Source organism: Sciurus carolinensis, chromosome 3 (assembly GCF_902686445.1).
Source record: "Sciurus carolinensis chromosome 3, mSciCar1.2, whole genome shotgun sequence".
Lineage (NCBI taxonomy): Eukaryota > Metazoa > Chordata > Mammalia > Rodentia > Sciuridae > Sciurus > Sciurus carolinensis.
The window spans coordinates 37,660,104-37,681,610 of record NC_062215.1 but is presented as its reverse complement, the minus strand read 5'-3'; the positions used below and the strand labels follow the sequence as shown (position 1 = coordinate 37,681,610).

The 21,507-nt window shown below is 39.5% G+C and overlaps 1 protein-coding gene across 3 annotated transcripts in view; it reads left to right on the top strand.

The window, feature by feature from the left end:
* The window catches only part of Ap2b1 (adaptor related protein complex 2 subunit beta 1), a 111,930-nt gene extending 90,661 nt beyond the window's left edge, over positions 1–21,269 (top strand). For all 3 annotated transcript variants that reach the window (XM_047542753.1, XM_047542755.1, XM_047542754.1), the window contains 4 exons: positions 6,137–6,221; positions 7,386–7,472; positions 12,841–12,995; positions 18,462–21,269. In XM_047542753.1, the coding sequence (XP_047398709.1) occupies positions 6,137–6,221; positions 7,386–7,472; positions 12,841–12,995; positions 18,462–18,536 (402 nt within the window). In that variant the 3' untranslated portion in view covers positions 18,537–21,269. The remainder of the gene's footprint in view (positions 1–6,136; positions 6,222–7,385; positions 7,473–12,840; positions 12,996–18,461) is intronic.
* Positions 21,270–21,507: the final 238 nt, after the last annotated feature.

Sequence of the window (21,507 nt, the reverse complement as noted above, 5' to 3'; positions counted from 1 at the left end):
CAGCTGACATATATCACATAGTTGGACTCAGTGCCATTAAAAACCTGTCACTCAGAACCATTCCCCTAGGATCTGTTGACTAGGTTGTGTGGTGCTTAAAAAACACATCTGAATCATCATTCCTCAGAGAACTGGGGATGGTTGGCGTCACTGCCTGGTCCTAACTTGGACCAGCCTGCAAATAATCTTTCCAAAAGCTAAATGGAGAGAAGGAATAATAGAAAAAAATATTCTTCAGAGACTTGGAAAGGTCACAAGTGACGTCATGGAAGAGTAGATGATAGGATCTCAAGGAGAGCCCTGTCTTGCTGGACTGGGTGTTTCTTGTGGTGCCTCCTTTGGTTACCTGCAGTGAGAGGTGTGCTAAGAGGTCTTATTTTTCAGAGTTGAGACCGAGTTCATCTCATACCTTGTTGTAGTACTTTGAGTACATGAAGCAAGGTTAGAATATTAATTTAGCCTGCTCATCTCCAGCTGTGCCCCCATGAAGAGGCTGCAGCTCCTGCAGCAGGCTTCATCTACTATGGAAAGAAACTAATTGCTGGTTGCAGGCTGAAACTGACAGGCTGCTCTTTACTCAGCAGCCACTGAAAGTAACTTTTTAAAAACATTATTATTATTAAGCATTTATAGCCCACTTTTGTGTCTCAAAATGCCTTCTAATCATTTCTATTTGTTCTTCCTATTATTGTCTCTGAGAAGCAAGTTAATATAGTTTTGGTCACACGTTACATATGACATACTAGAGGAACAGAGGATTAGGTGATCAGCTTTTTTGTACCATCCATGGTCCACTTTGGGCACACCCTCTGTGGAAACTGAGGTGTGCATTTCTGTTCTTTTTTCCTCTTTTTTCCCTACTTTTAATTTGGTTTGTGAATATTGTGGCGTTTATGCTTTTTAAACTTCAGCTTCCGGTAGCAGATACATTTTACATGTTGTGCATACATGCATAAATACAAAACAGGAAATATTACTGCTTAAGAGATGCACATTTTTTTCTGTTCTATATGTTTGTTTCTGCCAGTTTTAACCCACTTAATTATAAGAACCACTGGTTGGTCATGACCCACTATGCTAAGGACTCTTGAAGCTAAAGAGTACACAAAGGCCCATTTCCCTGGAGCATCAGTTTTACTCAGAGCTAAAGGGAGAAACACATTTTAAAAACATACATAGATTCATGACAGAATTTACTTCATGGAACTTCAAAAAAACTTTGTTTTTATGATAGGTTACTTTTGTGTTAAGCCCCTAATCCTGATGCTCCTCCCTCCCTCGCCACCTCAACATTTCCTCCCAGTGTATCACACTTCCTCTTCTGTTAAGGGAAGGGAAGAACACTAAAAAAATGAAAAGTGCTATCCCTTTGGAACCTTTAAACTAAGTTCATATCTTGTCTAAAAATGCTTTATGATCATATTCAGTACTTAATCCCTGCTAGTCACTGTTCTAGAAACTGAGAATTCTGTGGTAAACAGAAATCCCTTCCTTTTTAGAATTTGTACTTGGTTGGAAGTGATATATGTTGCATCAGGACAAGCAGTAAACAAACAAAAAAAGTATATTGGATGGTTATGAGGATGATGTGGGGGACAAGAATTGAGGTATGAACTTCTAGGGTTGGAGGTTAAGTGATGCAATCTTATAAATACTTTGGTCATGGAAGATCATTAATGCAAAGATCTGAAGGAGGCAGGGAGTGAGCCATGTAGATTTCTGGAGGAAGAACATTCCAGATAGAAAAAAACAGCAAAATACAAAAAGCCATGAAGTAGGAGCATGCCTTTTATGTGCAAGAAAGAGCAGCGGACTCCTGAGACTGAGTGGAGCTAACCGGGGAGGATAGCAACACATGACATCAGAGGTAATGGTCAGATTATAGGCAATTGTTTACTGTGATTTTATACTGAGATGGGAAGTCAGTGGAGGCTTGCACCAAGGAGTATTTATGAGCTGACCTACATTTTAAGATCACTGAGTGTGGTGTGTGGAGAATAGCCTGGGGAAGCCAGGGTTTGTGAAGTAGGAGTTGCAGGGGATGGGCAGAGGTAGGGAGACATTAAAAGCTTTGCAGTATTCCATTTACTGAGTTTGAAAGACAGCAGGAGGTTCTACTTGGGGTTGGGGAGGGGAGGGAGGTCAAGAGTTTGGTTTTAGACATATTCCTTTTGGGATATCTGTAAGTTAGCAAAGAGAAGATATAAGTAAGCAGTTGGATGTATATGTGATCATTGATTTCCCATAGGCAAACTAGGCATAATGTTAAAGCTCATGGAAGTAGTTCTCCAGCGTGTCTGTGCTGTATCTTCCAATATATTCTGAACCTGTTGGGATAGTGAATTTTAGAATAAGAAAACAGTTCCCTTAATTTCTTTTCCTCTCTTCCCTCTCTCCCTCTCCCTCTCCTTTTCTCCTCCTGGGTCTCTCTCCCTCTCTCACCCTCCCTCTTTCCCTCTTTAAGGATTGATTCAGTTCTGTTTAATAAGAGTAGTTGACATCAGGACTGGAATTGAACTGGCTTCATACTGTGTTTTTCCCTTGGTATTTTTTTGCCAAATAATGATTGGCATATCCTTGGAGAATCTAGCATTCTTTGGTTATGATCCACTGCTTATGTTCTTCTTTCTTAATGTGTAGATATTATTTTAGCTTAGTAATTCGAAACCAAAAGAACCACTGCCTCACCTACCTCACTGAAAGAACCATCCGCCTACCCCTGCCTCACTGAAAGTCCATGTGCCTAATGAGCAGTGTTACTGGTGGGATTATGTTGTGCATATCAATGAGGTAGAGGCAGGGAAAAAGTTGAGAGACCAGAGTTTCATTCCATTTGCTCACAGTCTTTCCCTTAATTTCATGCACCGAATGTTTCTTGCACCAGGCAGTATGTTGGTGAAAATGAAAGCCAGCTCCAGCACTTACAGAGTTCATTGTGAGTGAGCCTGATAAAAACAATTACTTTATGCTATAATAGAAGTGTATGTACTGGTTGCTGTGATGAAGGTTTTGAGCTTTCTGAGAATTTTCAAGACTGAATTGAATCTTAAGGTTAAATTGATATTCTCCAGACAGTTGAAGCTTAAGGAGAAGAATATATTAAAAGCAGAAAGAACAACATGTAAAAAGGCACAGAGCTGTGAGTTTTAGGTCAGATTCAGGAGAGCCATATTCTTGAAATGAACACCATCCTAGGCAAGGATAAAAGCTTGAAAGCTGCGAAATACAGATCTGGAAAGCTAAAGTAAAAGAGCTGAAATGTTTCTGCAGTGAGCGACCGACCTATACAGGAGATCCTAAAAGATGATATTTTATCAAGGCACAGTAACAAGAAGAATCATTAAGCTAACAATTCTCCAATTCTGATTTTCTAATCTTTTTCTTGCATAATGGTTGTACTACATTTCAGCATAAGATTTCAGATAAATCTAATATGGTTATCCTTAATTTTGAAAAATTCTCAGTAAAAAGGTAAAACAGGAGATGGTGAAAGCATAAGTTTTTCTCTATCAAATACTTGTTAAAGGGCTGGGGATATAACTCAGTTTTTAGAGTGCTTGCCTTGCATGCACAACACCCTGGGTTCAATCCCCAGCACCAAAAAAACAACAACAAAAAAAACTTGTTATAATACTGGGAGGTAGGCATGTTCTGTATGCTGTGCAAATATTAGCTCATTATCCTCATCACAACTCCATGAATTCAGTACCATTGTGATCTTCCTTTTATAGACAGAAACCTATATGAGCACTCCTTGCCCAAGGTCAGACAGCTAGCACTGTTGGAATCAGAATTTGAAATCAGCTGTTCTGGCTCCCAGACTATACTCTGAACACCTGTCTCTGCTGCCTCCAGTAGGGTGTTCCCACTTCTCAGAGAATTACTCTAGAGCAGAAGTCCTGGGGTAGTCTTCAGGGTGTCTTGAAACTCCTACAGTTGAATGTCAAAATGTTGCATGTACCTTTTTCAGCAAGGGGGTTCCTGGCTTTCATCTCTTTGTCAAAAGAGTCCAAAAGGGCCAGGCACAGTAATTCCAGCTTCTCAGGAGACTGAGGCAGGAGGAGTGCAATTTAGGCCAGCCTGGGAAATTCAGAAAAACCCTGTCTCAAAATATAAAAGGTCTGGGGATGTAGCTCAGTGGTAAAGCACCACTGGGTTCAATCACCATTACCAGGGAGAAGAAAAAAAATTAGTAAACATTTGAATGGATGGCACATTATGAGATATTACTGCTTTATATTGAAAAAATGATAGTAATGATTATCATTCATATTTCACGAGACCTAAATGTGACCCACGTTAGCCCACTTCATCTCCCCAGTATTCTCTTCTAGATGTCCTTTGCAGAGCCTGACACTGTTTCAAGATCATCTTGGTGCCCTTATTTGAAACAAGAGTTCTCCTTCTAATTCTGCTGAGTACCAGATGGATTAGAAAATACCTCAGTCCCAGAAGCCCACAACTAGCATCAGTCTTTGAAAGCAGTGCTCTAGTGCATCTTAAAGAAAGTCTGAAGTTCCTCTTTCTTGACATTATTTACTCTGCTTAAATCTGCTAGGCTCAGTCTTTCTGAGAATTCTGTTATCTTAGCCTTTTGGGCATTGAGGTACGTGATATAGGTGGGAAACTCCTAAGCCTGGTAATTGAAAGGTTAAAAGCACAAGTTACAAGGGAAGTAATTGGAGGGATTCTTCTGGGAGAGAGATCAGAAAGACTGTCAGGGAGATATAACCAGACAGTTATGGAGGAGGAAGCAAAGGTACTGGTTAAGTCAGGAAGATGAATTGATAAAGAATGTTAAAAAAATGCAAGTACTTCAGAAAGATATTTGAATCTTATTGCCAAAAGTTTGGTGAAGAGATACATGGTTGAAGTGTAGGTATTTGTCCTAAAAGGGAAAGGACAATAGTGATACCAGACAAGCCCTTTTTTTCCCTTTTTTTTTTTTTTTTTAAAGAGCAAAATGAAAGAGAAATAGACGTGGTTACTGATCACAGAACTTGCCCAGAGAAATGCTTTCCTACAGTGCAAAGAGCATAGGTAGGAAAGTCACTGTGACAGAAACCAGTGGGAGGTGGTGCTTTGGAGCAGTTCTCCTCCTCCCTCCCCACCATATATGGGTCTTGTGCTGCAGTGGAATCTGCGTGTTCCTGGATGTGTACACCCATCAGTCTTGCCCTTAATGGAAGTACCTAAGTGTAACTTTTCTAAAAACAGCATGCTCTGAATTGAGTAGACCATGGTAAAACCACAGCCATAAGTTTGTATTGTGAATGGAAAGCTCATTTCTTTGCTTACCTAAAAGGCTGAAAACTTATTAAAATCATCAGGTTTACCAGTGTTCGACCCAGCAAGCATTTTCCAACAATAGATCCTAGGAAACAAGGGTTTATAAAAGAAATAACTTTGAAACATTTATCTAGAAAGATGAGGCAATATGGTACTAGTTGCTATGGAGGAAAAAAACAAGATTTTAGAGTCAAATATATTTAAGTCTGAATCCTGATTCTTCTGTATAGTAGCTATGTGACCCTAGATGTTACTTGGTCTTTCTGAACCTGAGTTTCCTCGTCTGTAAAATGAGAGACAAATGATACCTACTTTGTTAGGTTTCAAAAGGGATAGTTAGAAAAAGTATTAGATAATAGCTGAAAACAATTTTTTTTTAGTGGTACTGGGGATTAGACCCAGGGACCTCTACCACTGACCTATATCTCTGGCACCCCCATTTTTTTTTTTTTTTTGAGGAAGGATCTCTCTAAGTTGCCCAGGCCTCTACCTTGGAATCCTCCTACCTCAGCCTCCCAAGTCACTTATTGTAGGAGTGTACCAGTGCACCCAGCAAAAGAAATATTACAGAAAAAAAAAATAGCTGAATAAATTATTCTGGGTGTAGAAGTTATGCCATGAAGACAGCCCTTCTGGAGTAGGGTTGCAGGTACTCACGGTTCTATGTCAGTGGTGTAAGAAAGGATGTGCTTTACACCTATAGGTTGGTGTGTCATGATTTGGGGACACCTTCACCAACTGAAAGAGGAAGGAAGTAAGCAGGTAGATTTCTAGACACACAACTTTTCTTTCGCTCCTACCTGGCCACCTATGATGTCCTCATTTTCCCTTGTTGCTTTCCTGGCAGGTGGCTGTTAAAAACAATATTGATGTCTTCTACTTCAGCTGCCTCATCCCACTCAATGTGCTTTTTGTAGAAGATGGCAAAATGGGTAAGTATGTCTTCCTGTCCTTCTGCTAAATATATTGTTGCCCTTCCCTCAGAATGTCAAGAGAACATAGCCCCAGGAATACATGTTATTTTGTGGTTAAAAAAAAAAAAAAAGTGGAATAAGGATATTCTAAAACCCTAATAATTGTTCCTTATTTATTTGCCTGAGTCATTTTGTTGTTGCGCTGCCATTGGTCTCTTAAATCACAGCATCTAGTATCTGAATAGTCCAATCAAACGTGTACCCCAGGATACAGTGTGAGAGGTTTGGGGGACAATAGATGTGGACTCGAATCTTAACTTTTCCATTTATCAGCTGTATAACTATGGGCTAGATTCTTGGCTTTTCTGTTTCAGTTTACAAGAGTGCAAAATGGAAATTGTTTTTATGATGACTTGAGGTAATGAGAGTAAATTTAATAATTAACTCTGTCCTAAGTTCATACCCCCTCAAGATAAGAAATGAGTAATTTATAATAAATCATTAGTACTCCCTATGTGACTGTTGACTTTTCTCTTTTCCTTTGTTTAAGAAACCCCTACCCAATTAAAAAGAAAACTAGTCTGTAGGCCATGTGCAATGGTACACACTTGTAATTTCCAGCAACTTGGGAGGCTGAGCAGGAGAATCACAAGTTTGAGGGTAGCCTTTGGAAATTAGACCCTGTCTCAAAATAAAAAGGGCTAGGGATGTAGCTCATTGGCAGAGTGCTTATGCCTGAGGTCCTGGGTTGGATCCCCTGTAATCTCCACCGCCCCCCAAAAAAGCAAACTAACCAATATTAGTAACTATTAAGTTGTATTGGTGCTTAACTGATTTGACCTTTACAGTGGCTTTTTGGATAGTTGGGACAGATGTAATTATATATGAAGAAATTCAGGCTCAGAAAGGTCACGAGAATTACCCAGTCACCCAAATAGGAAAACAAGGAAGCCAAAAGTGAATTCTAAATGTAAACTCTTTCCCAGTGTATCTTAATGCTTTTGATGAGAGATTGATTGTTCTGGAGTATATAACACCAGTGCAATAGATAAAAATTGGCTCCAATTCCAGCCTGCTGCTAGTTGTATTGCAAGAGTCAGCAGGCCAAAGGAGAAATGGTGCAAAGCACCAGAAATCAGAATGCTGACAGTATCCACCCTTTCCCACTGCTTCCCAATACAGAACGCCAGGTCTTCCTTGCTACGTGGAAGGATATTCCCAATGAAAATGAACTCCAGTTTCAGATAAAGGAATGCCATTTAAATGCTGGTGAGTAGTAACTAAGTTTCATTTTTATCTTAGTAAGTCAATTAGATATTTGAAAGTTTATCTTTGCCTTACCTTCCTCTTTCTTTCCATATCTAAACATGATTCTAGTGAGTAAGTGTTAGATACATTACTTTGCAAATCTCTCTTTACAAACTTGGGATGTTTGATATAAAGTACTAGATTACTTACAAGCTAACAGATTTAGGAAACAGACTAGAATGAATCCATCTACCCAGTTCAGTAGTTGAAGACGTATGAATCATATTCCTTAAACATCCCATTAATCTGTCTTAATCAAATGACTTAAGTAATCATTAAACATTGAAGTGTCCTTTGAGGATATGCACTCTCCAAATAATTAAAAGGACCATTTCATCTTTTCCTTCAATACCAAAAGTTTTGAAGGAAAGGTAGCTATCTTTCTGAGATCCTGTATTTAGAATCTATTTATAATTAAAGAATGCATTATGGTTGATTAAAACCTGGCTAGTAACCTTTTTCTTGTATCAGCTTTTATATGATACTTCTATCTTCTTTCATTCACCATTAAAAATTCCTAGACTCTTTTGTAGTTAATTTTACTACTATAATAGATCATAAAAAGGGGTAACCCAAGAGGAGAAATAATAGCAGCTGTTATTCCCAGGGGATTTGTTTCACTGGAATGAAAGAAGCTCTTCACTATTTAGAGTCCTGCATTTTGTGCCTGCCTTGTCTGAGGACTTCCTCTACCCCTCTATCTCCCCCTCATCTGTCTCAGTACAAGACTGAAAATGAGCCTTGGTGCTTGGTCAGTATGTCCTCTTTCCTCATTTCCCCATCATTTCCTCTTCCACACTTAGATATTTCTCAAAAGGTGCTTTCAGCACACATGCATGTTCCCCTTGAAGCTGGAGCAGGATATTGGGGGAAAGAGGCAATATGGCAATACAGAAAGTTGTTCCAACTTTTTGTTTTTAATATTAGTTCTCTGTGTTGTTTTCATCTTCTGTGTTCAGACACATCTTTTCATATAGAGCTTTGAAATCTGAAGTGATCAGCTTCTTCCTGTGATGCCTCTTTTGAATGTGATGATCCAGTAGGCCTTGTCTGAGACATTCAGGAGACAAGCCCTGCTTGAGCCCTCAGATATAAAAGATAGACAAACTGCCATCTTTTGAATGTATAAACTTCAGGTAGGATTACCTAACACCTCCACAGCCCTTGGAGAGGGGTTGAGAGAGTCTTCTATGATTACCATCAAAATAACTAGTTGATTCTCTTCATCTTGTGCCATGCCATAAGTAGATGACAGTATCATCTGTCCCTCTCACTGAGACTCAACTGGTCAGTTACCAGGAACCTCACCTGGTAAGCACAGGATGTTGGACAGCTTTGCATGGAATAAACTATTCTTCAGGAACCCCTGGGTGCAAAACACACAGGAGCTAGTGGTGAGAATCAGAATGGATCCCTTTAGAGAAACAGCCTCTACACTCACTTGGAAGAGACCAGACCCTGGATTAACCATTACTCTTGTGGCAGTTGATCCAGTAGCAACATTTCAGATAGCGTGTTCCTGAGATCACTTGTTCCTCAATAAAGAAGAATGGAGGTTCTGTGGACAATTAAGGTTGAAAATATAACATGTGACATGCCTCTCTTAGAAGTTGCCATTCACACACTAAAAGCTCAGAGAAGGCTTTCATTGAAGTAACTGTTTAACTCAGTGTTAACTGAATTTATTTAATCATGGAATTTAAAATCACAAAGTGTTTTTTAATATCTCATGGAATATAATTGCTCCTTGAACATTTATAGATAGCCTAGAAAGGCCACAGTAATTAGAAGTTAGGTTTGGTTTTAGAGGCCCAGAGTGAAAGACACATGCTTTTTCATAAAAGAAAAATTGAAGTTGGAGTGAATGAGAGCTTTAGTCTGCTCTACCAAAATAATAGGAAAAAAAAAAAAAAAAATCCCCCTACTTCCAGGTTAAAGTTTTGAAGCCTTATTGCATTTGGTGTATGTGATTTTGCTTAAGAGGAAATGTTTGGCCTTTTTCCAAGTGCAGCTGTGTCCTCTGATGTAGCCCTCAAAGCAAATTCAATTTGACCAGTTTTGTCATGGCCTCAGTCCAATCCCTCCCTGCCTTAGGTGCTCCAAATACCAATGAATTGGTTTTCCAGTGACACACTGCTTTGTGGCAGTGGAGCACATGAACATGTAGAAAACCAGCCAGTTTATTTTCTCCAGCAGCCCAGGGCCATCATTTCACACATTAAATCACTGCTAATTTTGTAAGACCACTTCCTGTAACTAATCCTTTCTAACTTTTTCTTTGACTCTATCCCAAGGTCTGGAGGGCTCTGGCCTTTACATTTCCTTCCAGTCTTATGGGGCTCTATTAACAGGAGTGTTTGCAGGTTTAGTGCCTTCTGATTCAACACCCTGGGTCTAGCTAAGAGCTAAAAATATCATCTTTTCCAGCTGCTCTGCCCTAATCACAATAGCAGCAACACTTAAAATAGCTTTTCTGTGCTAGCGTAGACATTTGACAGATGGAACGAACACTCTGGGTTATAGAAGTCACAGGAAGACTTAAAGGACTTACCAACCTAGCATTGAGCTTTTTTACTTTTGCTCTTTCCCATCTTTCTAAAAAAGAAAGAGACCCTTTTCCCAAGTCTTAATAATTAATCAGATCTTAATAGAAATGTGTATGCAATAAGGGTGCTTATGGCACCATTAGTTGTTGTAAATAACTAAAGATTTTTTTATCAGAAAGGCACTAATGGACAGAACTCACTGCTTCCTAGCACTGATCAGTTCTACAGGAGTCAAGAGATCTATCTGAATCTGTTTTGCATCTCAACCATTGTACCTGCACTTGGAGTTAATACATATATGGGAACACTACCATAAGTGCATAAGAAGTAGTTGCATCTCTAGCCATATCCAAAAAGGAATCTATGTGGAAAACAATTCTACAAATCTGTTCTTTTCAATTAAGTATTTATCATATTCTAAAAAGCTCAGAGACATGGTATATCTGTTTTCACTCTTTAGGCACTGTGTGAGAGACAAGATATTTCTTCAGATATGGGCAATAAGTGATAATGAGTTCAATTTCTGTGTTTGTCATGGCTCTCCCCATCCTTTGGAACATTTCAAAAATGGGAACTTTCCCAGTTAACTCTTAACTCATTCGTTTGCTCAAATAATAGACTGTTCTTTTCCATATACAAACTCCCCCATTCCCACTTACTGCTTTGGGTCCCTTCTTTATGTTTATTACTGCCAGAAGAAGTATGATTTAAGTAAAGAAGAACGATGGTGGCACACACCTGTAATCCCAACTATCTGGGAAGGTGAGGCAGGAAGATCATAAGTTTGAGGTCAGCCTTGCCAACTTAAGTGAGACCCTATCTCAGAATAAAAATTTTAAAGGGGCTAAGACTGTAGCTCAGTGATAGAGAACTTGCATACATGGAAAAGACCCTGGGTTCAGTCCCTAGCACTTTGATGGATAGATGAGAGGGACAGAGGAAGGAAAAGAAAAAAAGTTGTTTCAAACATATTTATGTTAAGAGTTCTCCTTTCATTCAGTCTTCTGATAGAAGTTGTAATACAGCCATTCATTCAGTATGAGCACAGCCAAGTTCCTGGCCTGTCATCTCTTGCACAGGTGGTGAAATCATAAGTCTAGTCTCTGAGCATTGCTTCACACATTGTCTAGAACAAACATGCCTATGTAGAACTTAAAACAAAAGTTCCTATTGTATATGTTTTCTGTTATTCTGGGAAGTGGACAAAAACCTTGAAAGGTTAGGAATAGCTTTTCAACTTAACACAAGCCCCTGTGTGTTCAAGACAATCCTGTCAAAAGATATTAACCAAACTTCAACTGGTGATGTTGCTTAGCAACCCAGTCTAAGCTGCAAGAACCCTTCTTTGTGGGAATGAGGATGACAACTAGAATCGCCTGACCCCCCACAAGGTGATTGCATATAACTACTCTGAGGTACACGTTTTGGCTCCTCAGATAGAGTCGTTTCTTAAGATATAACTATTCTACTTGTTGTTAGTGAAAACCTAGGAAATAAAAGAGGAAAAGTTAAATAGTAAATAAGTGTGGTGAAAATACTTAATGAATGGGGCTTTAGTGCATCCTTCCCCAAGCTATTGCTGGTTTGAGTGTGGTCCAAGGACATATCGGGGCGAGCCGTACCTCCAAATTAGCCTGTATCTGTGTAGATGGTTTTTAGTGTCTATGGCATTATATAACTATTGGCATCTCCAACACCAAGTCACAGGCATATTCACAGATGTGGATGACATTTACCTTGTTGTGTCCCAAGGTACTGTGGGAAGCACAGTGATGAAAAACTCCAGTATCCCTGTGCTGAGGGTAGAAGGCCATTTATCATGGCTACCTTTTCCTAGAGAGCACACTAGAATAGGAAAGAATTTTATGTAGGAGAATTTGGCTCCTGAAAGAGGCGTGAGTAATTTGAATTTTCATCAGAAGTGAACATAATAGAATCAAACATCATTGCCCTATGTAAACGTATGATTACACAAATGGTATGCCTTGACTCCATGTACAAATAGAGAAACAACATGTATCCCATTTGTATACAATAATAATAATAAAAAAAAGAAGTGAACATAATAAATAGTTAACAAAGAAGTAGTGTTTATCATCCGTATTCTTGAAGTTTCTTTTTCTCCGATGCTGTAGCATCTCACAAAGAGAAAGGATTTTTAATTCTGGAAGAGCCCAAACACCAACCTGTTTTCTTAACCCTGAGTTGGTAATTAGGAAGACTTGTATCCAAGCCTACCAGTAGACACCTTTGCATCACTTCAGTCTTATGCAGAGCCTTGTATTGAGACAGTTGTTTCATGGTTTATTTAGAGGCATGGTGTTCTCTAAAGTTTTAAGAAATCATTTCTGCTTTTAAAAAAAAAAAATCTTAAATATCCCAATTACTAAATGTGACTTGAAGGACTTCTGCAACTCTGCCTTTTTCTGATCCTTGTTGTTAAGACCCAAGTGGCTCACAGTGAAGTAATAATGACTTTTGGGAGGAAGTGTTGGAGATTTGCTTATCAGTCTTTATATCCTCATTGATCCGAGATTAGCATTCTAGAAATTATTGCACCCTATTCTGCTTTCTGTTTGAAAATCTAGTAGGAGGTACTTAATGAGTCTGTTTCTCACCTTTTGCTGTTGGTGGGAGGACTTCTGAAATGTGTACCTGCACATCTGTCAGGAACTTGTACTTGTCAGGAACTTGGGCACATGTTGCTCATAAGGATGTCAGAAGAGAGCATGCATTTATTTGAGATTTTAACTTATGGTGTTGGGGTTTGAATCTATTTCTAGACACTGTTTCCAGCAAGTTGCAAAACAACAATGTTTATACTATTGCCAAGAGGAATGTGGAAGGGCAGGACATGCTATACCAATCCCTGAAACTCACTAATGGCATTTGGATTTTGGCTGAGCTACGCATCCAGCCAGGAAACCCCAATTATACGGTAAGGACTTTCTCAGAATGAATGAGATGGATTAGAGGAAGAAGGAAAGAGCCTTTCTACTTTTGCTTAGCATAAGACCTGGAGGAGGTGCTTCAGATCACAGATACCCCAGATATCAGTCAATAAAGAGTTCCCCAGTTGCCTTGATGGAAGACCTCCTCATTGTGGTGTCTGCCCCATGCAACAGGCATGGTGGCTCTGGCAGCAAGGAGTGCTGCACGCCCATTCTTGCAACTGCTACATATAGAGCTGCTCCCAAAACTTGGCCACTTGATTCAAATATAAGTTAATACTTACCTACCATTAACTGCACATGTGGTAACATAACAGTTTACTCTGAAGATGGTTTCCTCACTGATTTTAAGAGGACTTTCCTGCTTTTGAAGTCTTATCTCTTTTGAAGTCAGGATATCAGCCATGTACACATGAGCCTTTGTATGACTTGAAATGTATGTTGTGAAAAGTAAGGCAAAATGGAACATACCTTGACAGCCTGTAAAGGAACTTCAGTTTGGAAAACCTCCTTCAGTACTTCACTGAACTAAGTAAAAATTCTGGCAACATAAGGCAGAAGCAGTTTCTTTGTTAACCAGCAAAGACTGATACTGTAAGCAACCGGCATTTGTTTACTGTTATAAAATGTGGTCTCTCAATAAGATGCTGCTTGTCAAATCTGCTATCTGAAAAGTTAAAACAAACCCTTGAGTTTGGCAAGGAGAGGGGGGTCATCTTGTGTTATATTTCAGTTTCTAGTAGGCAATTTTGAAGGCTGGAACAGAAAAGTGATAGAGGGGAAGAACATTCAATTTGATTAGTTCTGAGGAAGCTGAATAGTCAGTAAATCCAGGGAGCCTTTTACCTGTTTGACTAAGAAACATCTGTGACCCCATTTCTTAATTTTGACAGTTAAGTTTGTTTTTACTAGCTTAAATTAAGGGATAGCCCAGCCAGCTCTGAAAATTCTTGGTGCTTTCCCAACCAGTTCCCTCCCTTGAAGTAAGCAGGAATGGCTTATATGTGTGAATTACTGAGTCCTGTTAAGTTAGAGTTTTGCTCCAGCATCTGAGAGCAGGGAAACATCATGCTTCCCTTGTGCAATGTACTCTCCTCCCTCACACCACCAGTCCCTTGCCTTTTTTTAGAGAGTAACCCACTCTAATCATTTACCTTGAGTTCCCCAAGAGAAAAACCCCTCTGTACTGTTTCTGAAGCAACAGGTTTTCACTCTAAAATCAAAGTCCTGTAAAATAATTCCACTAGAAATTGGCTTAGATTGTGTGAGTGTGTGTGTGTGTGTGTGTGTGTGTGTATACGCACGCACGCGTGCACATGTATATGTGTTTCTTTTTGCTTTTTGCTTACCATTCATGATTTTATTGTGTACAACCTTTCATCTCAGCTAGGTTAAAGAAGCAAAATTACCCCCAAGGAAGCCATGAGTAGGAATGATTAGACTTGTTCTCAATCGTGTAATTTGTATGTAGATGAGTAGTGTTTAGAGGTCAGGTGTTTATTGATGCTTCCTATTCCATATTCTTTATTTTGAGAAGAACCTGTTAGTATCACTGTCCTAAACAGTGTTAAATCCTTTAAAACCTTTTATTTTTAGATAATCGAAGACTTAAGTTTTTTAAATGGAACACACAGTTCCCAGTGTTCTATTGATCACATCTTATACACTCATACTACATTTACAAAATTAGAAAATAGATATTGATACAATTACTTATATACCGTATTCAAATTTCAGCAGTTTTTATGTAAAAAATAAAAAGGGCTGGAGATATAACTCAGTGTTGGAGAACCACTGGGGTTCAGTCCTCAAGCCCCCCGACAACACACACACGCGCGCACGCACACACACACACACACACACACACACACACACACACACAAAGGCTGGTAATATAGCTTAGTGATAGAGTGCCCCCCTGGGCTTAACCTCATGGTACTGTGCAAAAAAAAAGAAAAGAAAGAAAAGAAATAACATAGTGAGTTTTTCCCATAAGCAACCTCAGGTGATCTCTAACAATGGTCTCTATTTACTTGATCCAGAAAACACAGCATGCATATCAAGAAGTTCAGATCTTCATGTTCACTTTTAGAACATCTGAAACCACCTAGGTTGTCAAAGGTATATGAATCCAGAAAGCCACCAAGTATTTGAAAGATATCACTTTATAGAAACAATGTGTACCATTCCATATTATAAAGGTAGAGTTGGTAGATGAGCCTAAGCCAAATAGCAGGGCTAGGCACAACACTGGTGGCTCAAAAATGCTGTGTTTTTTTCTGCACATGCTTAAAAAGTGCTAAACTTAAGGGTTTAGATGTAAATTTTTGATCATTGAACACTTCCAGGTGAACAAAGCCCTGAGATATGCCACTGTACTTATAAAGTTCATGATGGTATTAACCCATGCATGAGCTCCCCCTGCCACTTTGACAAGATCCTTATTGAAATGGAATAAACTGTTCTAAACCAGAAGAGGAGGGTGCCCACAAGAAAATATCCCAGAAGAAACTGAAGGAAGAAAAACCATAAGGCCTAGGAATAAATTCAGCTTAAAATAAATACAAATGAAAGAAAGAATACCTCAAGATCTTGTCCTAATGGTATCTCTTTTTAGCCACACTCACCTTCTGTCCTCCGCTGTCTTTTTAAATAATTATTTGTCTCCTTTACTCTTTTTGTGTTATTTATCCATTTGGTGACCAGGTACCCTCTGCCCACAGGACCTTCTAAACCTTTCATCATATTACCTGACATTGATCTAATCTATTCCCCTGAGTGAGGCTGTAGACTCATCGTCACCCAGACCCATTCCCTTCCCTCCATCACTCTACTCAGCTTGGTATTAAGAAGGAGCAAAATCTGGTTAAGCCAATACTAGTGAAGGACTAATGGTCCCTTCATTTCCTAAGAGGGGTCGATAAAGCATCTTCCTCTAACCCCAGTAATTACTATATTTCATTAAGAAGATATGTTTATCTGTATCAGTATTTCTTTTTATGGTGAAATAATGTTCAATTATACAAATAAATAAAATGGATATAATATGAAAAAAAAAGTTCATAAGGATGAGGTCACAGGATGACTTCTCTAGAAGTCAGTCTTAACTAGAAAGACAACTTGACCCAGGTGAAGAAGCATGTGTTCCAGATTATACACCAGAAGTAGATGTGTAAGTCCTGGCTTTATCTAGATGGGACAGGTGACTCTCCTCCTTTGGTTTGTCTAGTGGGGCAACATTCATGAGTGGTTGGTATTAACAATATGTCACATAAGCAGGCCAGCAGTTCAGAAGTTAGGTCCCAGGGAAGGCCTGTTTTTCCTTAGGAAAAATGAGACATGGGGCCCTAGCTATATTTAACAAATGTGACTCTTTGTTAAAAGCTAGAATGGAAGCCATGTTGAGGGTGGGGAGAACAGACTATCTGGAGTCCAGAGAAGGTAGAAAAGTTCTTTTTCCTTTGAAGAGCAGCTGTAATGCTCAGAGTATAGGCCTGGTCAATCCACCATTCATGACGTTCATCCAATGCCAGCCTTGGCACTTTGGGCTTTTGTTAAGGATAGCAATATTTCCTTACTTGTCATGAACCTTTTTTTGGAACCTCTAAGCAATAAAACTTAAAGTATTATTACAAAGGTGTGAAAAAATATAGGACAGTATTTTGAGAAAAAGGAACTACCCCTCTTTAGTCTGAGAGTTAACTCCCTTAAGCTGTTCTTGTTCTTTTTAGCTTCCTCTCCTCCTCTTCCACCTCCTCTTCTGAACCCACATATTCTCCACTATAAGTTTCCACAACATTGGCAGTGGAAAGGCTATAGAGGAGGAGGTAGAAGAATTTCCTCAATAGGGAGTTTAAAAATCAGTGAAATGCCTAACGCTGTAACTGGAGGGTAGGGGGAGCTGTTTTTTATGTATATTTAAATTCTTCAATTGGTTGGTTGGTTTTGGTTTTTATGTTTATCAAAATTGTCTTTCTGACTGATATTAAGCAGCATCCTTGGAAACTGAATGTTAAAGCTTTAAATAGAATCTTTTTAAAAATTTTTTCAATTGCTTTTACTTTTTATTTTACTTTGTTTTTAGGATGTTAATTTTTCAGAAAAATGAGCATTGACAAATATCTTTTTTACTTTTTTCCAAAGATATTTTCACCTTTGGTCTATTGTTAAATTGTTCAGAGTTTCTAATAAGAGAATAAAGAGGAAAAATAATCTAAAATCTTAGGGTAATATACTGTTAAAAACAACTTTTGACAGGGTGTGTGGCACACACCTGTAATACCAGTGGCTCAGGAGGCTGACGCAGAAGGAGCAAGAGTTCAAAGCCAGCCTCAACCACTTAGTGAGGCCCTGTCTCAAAGTTAAAAAGGGGTTGGGGATGTGGCTCAGTGATTAAACTCTGGACTCAATTCCCAGTACCAAAAACAACCACCACCAAAAAAAAAAAAAAAAAAACACACACACAAACTTTTGTTGCTCTGTCCTAAAATAAATAAAAGCAACAGTGTCAATAGTCCAAAAAAAAATTCTTGTTCTAAAATACATTTTGCTTGCTTATGATGTTATTGTCAATAATAATTTGTCTAATCTGATACAATTAAGGAGTTCAAACTGGGTTTAAATTTTGTCCTTTCTGTCCCAAAAAATGAAATCCTTGGTGTTTAACTTGGTAATCATAAAACTAAAAGAAAAGACAGTTGTGGGAGGAGTAGAAGTGGTATCAGAAATATCTACTTTGCCTATCTGAAATGAAAGATGAAGCATTTGGCATGAATTGCTGTCCAGTTATACTAAGTCACTTGATAGTTCTTGTCTTCCCTCCTTCAGGGTATATGCTGTGAGTCTAGGAGTGTAGCTTAGTAGTAGAACACTTGCCTAGCATGTGGGAAGCCCTGGGTTCAATCCCAAGGACCAGAAAGAACAATAAAAAAAGAGTGTATGCTCTCCCCAGTATAACATAGAAAGGACTTAAATCTTAAGACTTACCAAACTTTTGCTTTTATTTGACTTCATTGTACATCCTCCTTTGAATAGGACTGAAAGGACCACCATCCTCCTTCTCTGACTGAGGAACTGAGGCAGGCAGCCAAAATGACCATCACCAAAAGGGTTTTTGTCTTTCCTTTTTGGTTCGGTAGTAATCCCTGTAACCCTTGGTAAAGCATTAGAGCAACTGTTTCCCCTGCTGTCAAAGGCTTTGATGTTTTTAGTGTGGATTATTTCCTAACCTCATAGACTAACATAGGATGGAGGTAAAAACACACACAGCTTGATGTTTGTCAAATTGAAATTCTAGGATCCACAGCACCTAGTAAACATGATCTCTTTGTTTGGTTACTCCAGTGATGGTTCACTCTCATTGTGTCTGAGTTTTCTTGAACTGAATGTTTGGATATCATTAGAGTTAATGCCAACCTCCATGCTAATATTCCTTCTTCTTTTCTTCTCAACAGCTGTCACTGAAGTGTAGAGCTCCTGAAGTCTCTCAATACATCTATCAGGTCTACGACAGCATTTTGAAAAACTAATAAACTGGTCCAGTACCCTCCAACCTCCCTGTGATTGGTGCAAGCCAAGAACTCTTAACTGGAAGAAATTGTATAGAATCTGAACCCAAACACACTGAGGCCACCCACCAAGGTAGTGACTAGTCTAACCTGTGCTAACATTAGAGCACAACCCGTTGGATAGTTTTAGCTTCCTGTGAACATTTGTAACCACTGCTTCAGTCACTTCTCACCTTTTGCCACTTTCTGCTGCTGTCTGTCTTTACTTGTGGGCTTCTTCATGCTGTGCCAACTGCTGGCTTTTTCTACACCCTCTTTTGAGTGTAGTTTGATATTTTGTAATCGACAGCTCATTTCAAAAGCAGAAAAAGACAAATATTAATGCAAGGAAAAGTGTCACTGAAACATAAACTGCACTTTATTGTTTTATATTTTTGTACATATGAGAAGTTGAGGTAGTCTAACCTATAGAAAGTGTTAAAACAAATGATCATCATTCACAGCAGTCCTAGAGAAAGAGAAGCAATTACAGCCCACTCTATTATTATTATTTTTTTTTTTTTTTTTTGTGGTGCTGGGGATTGAACCCAGGACCTTGTGCATGCGAGGCAAGCACTCTACCAACTGAGCTATATCCCCAGTCCCTACAGTCCACTCTTTTAGAGGGTTTCTCATCTGTGGCAACCTTGTCCCAGGTTTTGGATATTTTCTCTTTTCTTTTTTTAATCTCCATTCTCCTTCCTCCTGCAAGCCTTTGTGCCCCCGCCCCCAACCCTGTATTATCATCTCATTGATGACTTGGCAGTTAGAATGGTCATCATCACTGAATGATGTTTCAGGGTACAGGAAACAGAGGGCCTGTCAGCATGAAAGCTGAGAGAAATTAGGACTTACTACCTTCCTTTCCACTGTACTAACCCACTAATAAGACTGGTTGAGGAATTTGAGTAGATACAAGAGAACAAGACCAAAATGTCCTTTCCCAGCCCTGTATTCCTCAGGTCCAGTTCACATCTAAAACCAGTTTTCAAGTTGAAATAGACTTTAATGACCTATCCAACTTTGTTTTTCTACAAAGGAGAAAGATAAAAAGCAAAAAGGGTGTTATTGCCAAGGCCTGTCAGCTGTTCAGTAGCAGAGCTGAGGCTGGGTCCCCTAAATTTCCATCAGTGTCGTTTTCACTGCAGGACTGTCTGATTGCTGTTCATTTCCTCAATACTTTCTCCTGCCTTTCTCTGCCTGCTCTGTGGCTCTTCATATACTCAATATTGATTGGCATCAGGTCACAACACAGTATCTTTTCAGTTATTTGAAGGTACATCTGGATGACAGAATGAAGGTATAGCTGATGTTTCCCATGTACTCCTGGAACTGTAATTCCCAACATCAACAGGGTGGGTGCAGAGATGAAGTGAGCTTAGAGATGCTGCAGATTCTCTTTTATCCCTTCAGCTCTCTGATCTGCTCTTTACTCGTATTATTCAGATTCCAAAACAAATTAAAATCATCCCAAAAGTTTAAGCAATATTTGTCATCTCAAAAGACTGGAGGAGGGCTGGGGATGTAGTTGAATGGTAGAGTGTTTGCCTAGCATGGGCGAACCCCTGAGTAGTGCAGTCCCCAGCATCACAGGAAGAAAAGTAGGAGGGAGTGCTGGGGGATGTGAATACAGTATGTACAACTGGTCAAAGAATGCTTCACACCCAAAACACCATACTACTTAGCAGTGTTCACACTGTGCACACTTCAGGTACTTGTTGCATAGCCTGGCACCTGGTATTCAGGGGGCAACAGTTCTGCTTAGATTCCCCTGTGTAAGTCGGAGGCACTCCAGGGTCCACAGTCCTAATATTGAACTCAGACCTAACCCATTGGACTTATAGGAGAATCATGGAAAATGAGCAGAAAACAGTCCCATCGTGTCCAAAATGACCCTGCTTCATACCAGTTGCAAAACTTGGAGGGAGTGGGTCCTCCAAAGCAGTTTCTTAAACCTCGAGATGCTTCTTTTAAGAATTAGTGGTTGGGAGAAATGAAATACGTCCCTCACTCACCACACTTCAGGCACGTGAGGAGTAGGAAATAGCACAGGATGTGTGTGGGAGGTGAGTAGGTTGGTGATGTGTGGGGTAGAAAAGCAAGTTGATAAAGTTCCCTTGTTGGGACTCATTCATGGAATCATGGGATACGAGTAGCGAAGAAGGTTCACACTACAAACACTATGTTCTCATCTAAAAGCAAACCATGGTTCCAGAAGAAAGAGTATGTGTCAGGGCAGGCAGACAGAACATAATTTTGTGCCAGGATATGTCACTCAACCCCTAAAACTGAGACTTCTCAGCCTTCCCACCAAGAACAGGAACAGCTGCTATTCCTGGCCAACCTGACTGAGCCAATCCACAGTGTCTTTGCTCCTCCTCCTGTCACACCCTGAGCAGTTAGGGAGGGACTCCACTTCACATAAAAAGACCTCTTCTCTGGAGAGATAGCCTGTGCCTCCACTACAGCTTCTCTTCCAGCCCCTTGTGGTTTCGGCCAGACATAACAAAGGGCGAGGGAAGCAAACACACACCCAGAACTCTTGCTGGTCAGAGATTCCCTGAGTGTCTGTCCTTACCCAAGCCTGTTCCGTGTGTCTGTGCTGTGAAGCCAGGACTGGAGAGAGGTGGGGGAAGGGGTAAGTGTTCCCTAAGAATGCTTATCATTCTTTTGTTCTTATTGGTATCTGTTCTTGGGGAGGGTGGGATTGGGCGAAGCTTGACCTTATGTCTTCGTCAATAAACTCATTTACACAAAATGAAGTTTGTGGTATGTACTTTGTTCCCAGAACTGAAACTCTAGGAGAAAACACAGCTGGTCAGGGAAGGACAGAACATTAGTAACCATTTTTTTTTAATTTAATTTTATTTTATTTATTGATTGATTGACTTGAGGAAGAATCACATACTTCAGGGGAGGCTCCTGTTGACCAAACCCCAAACCACTGCACAGG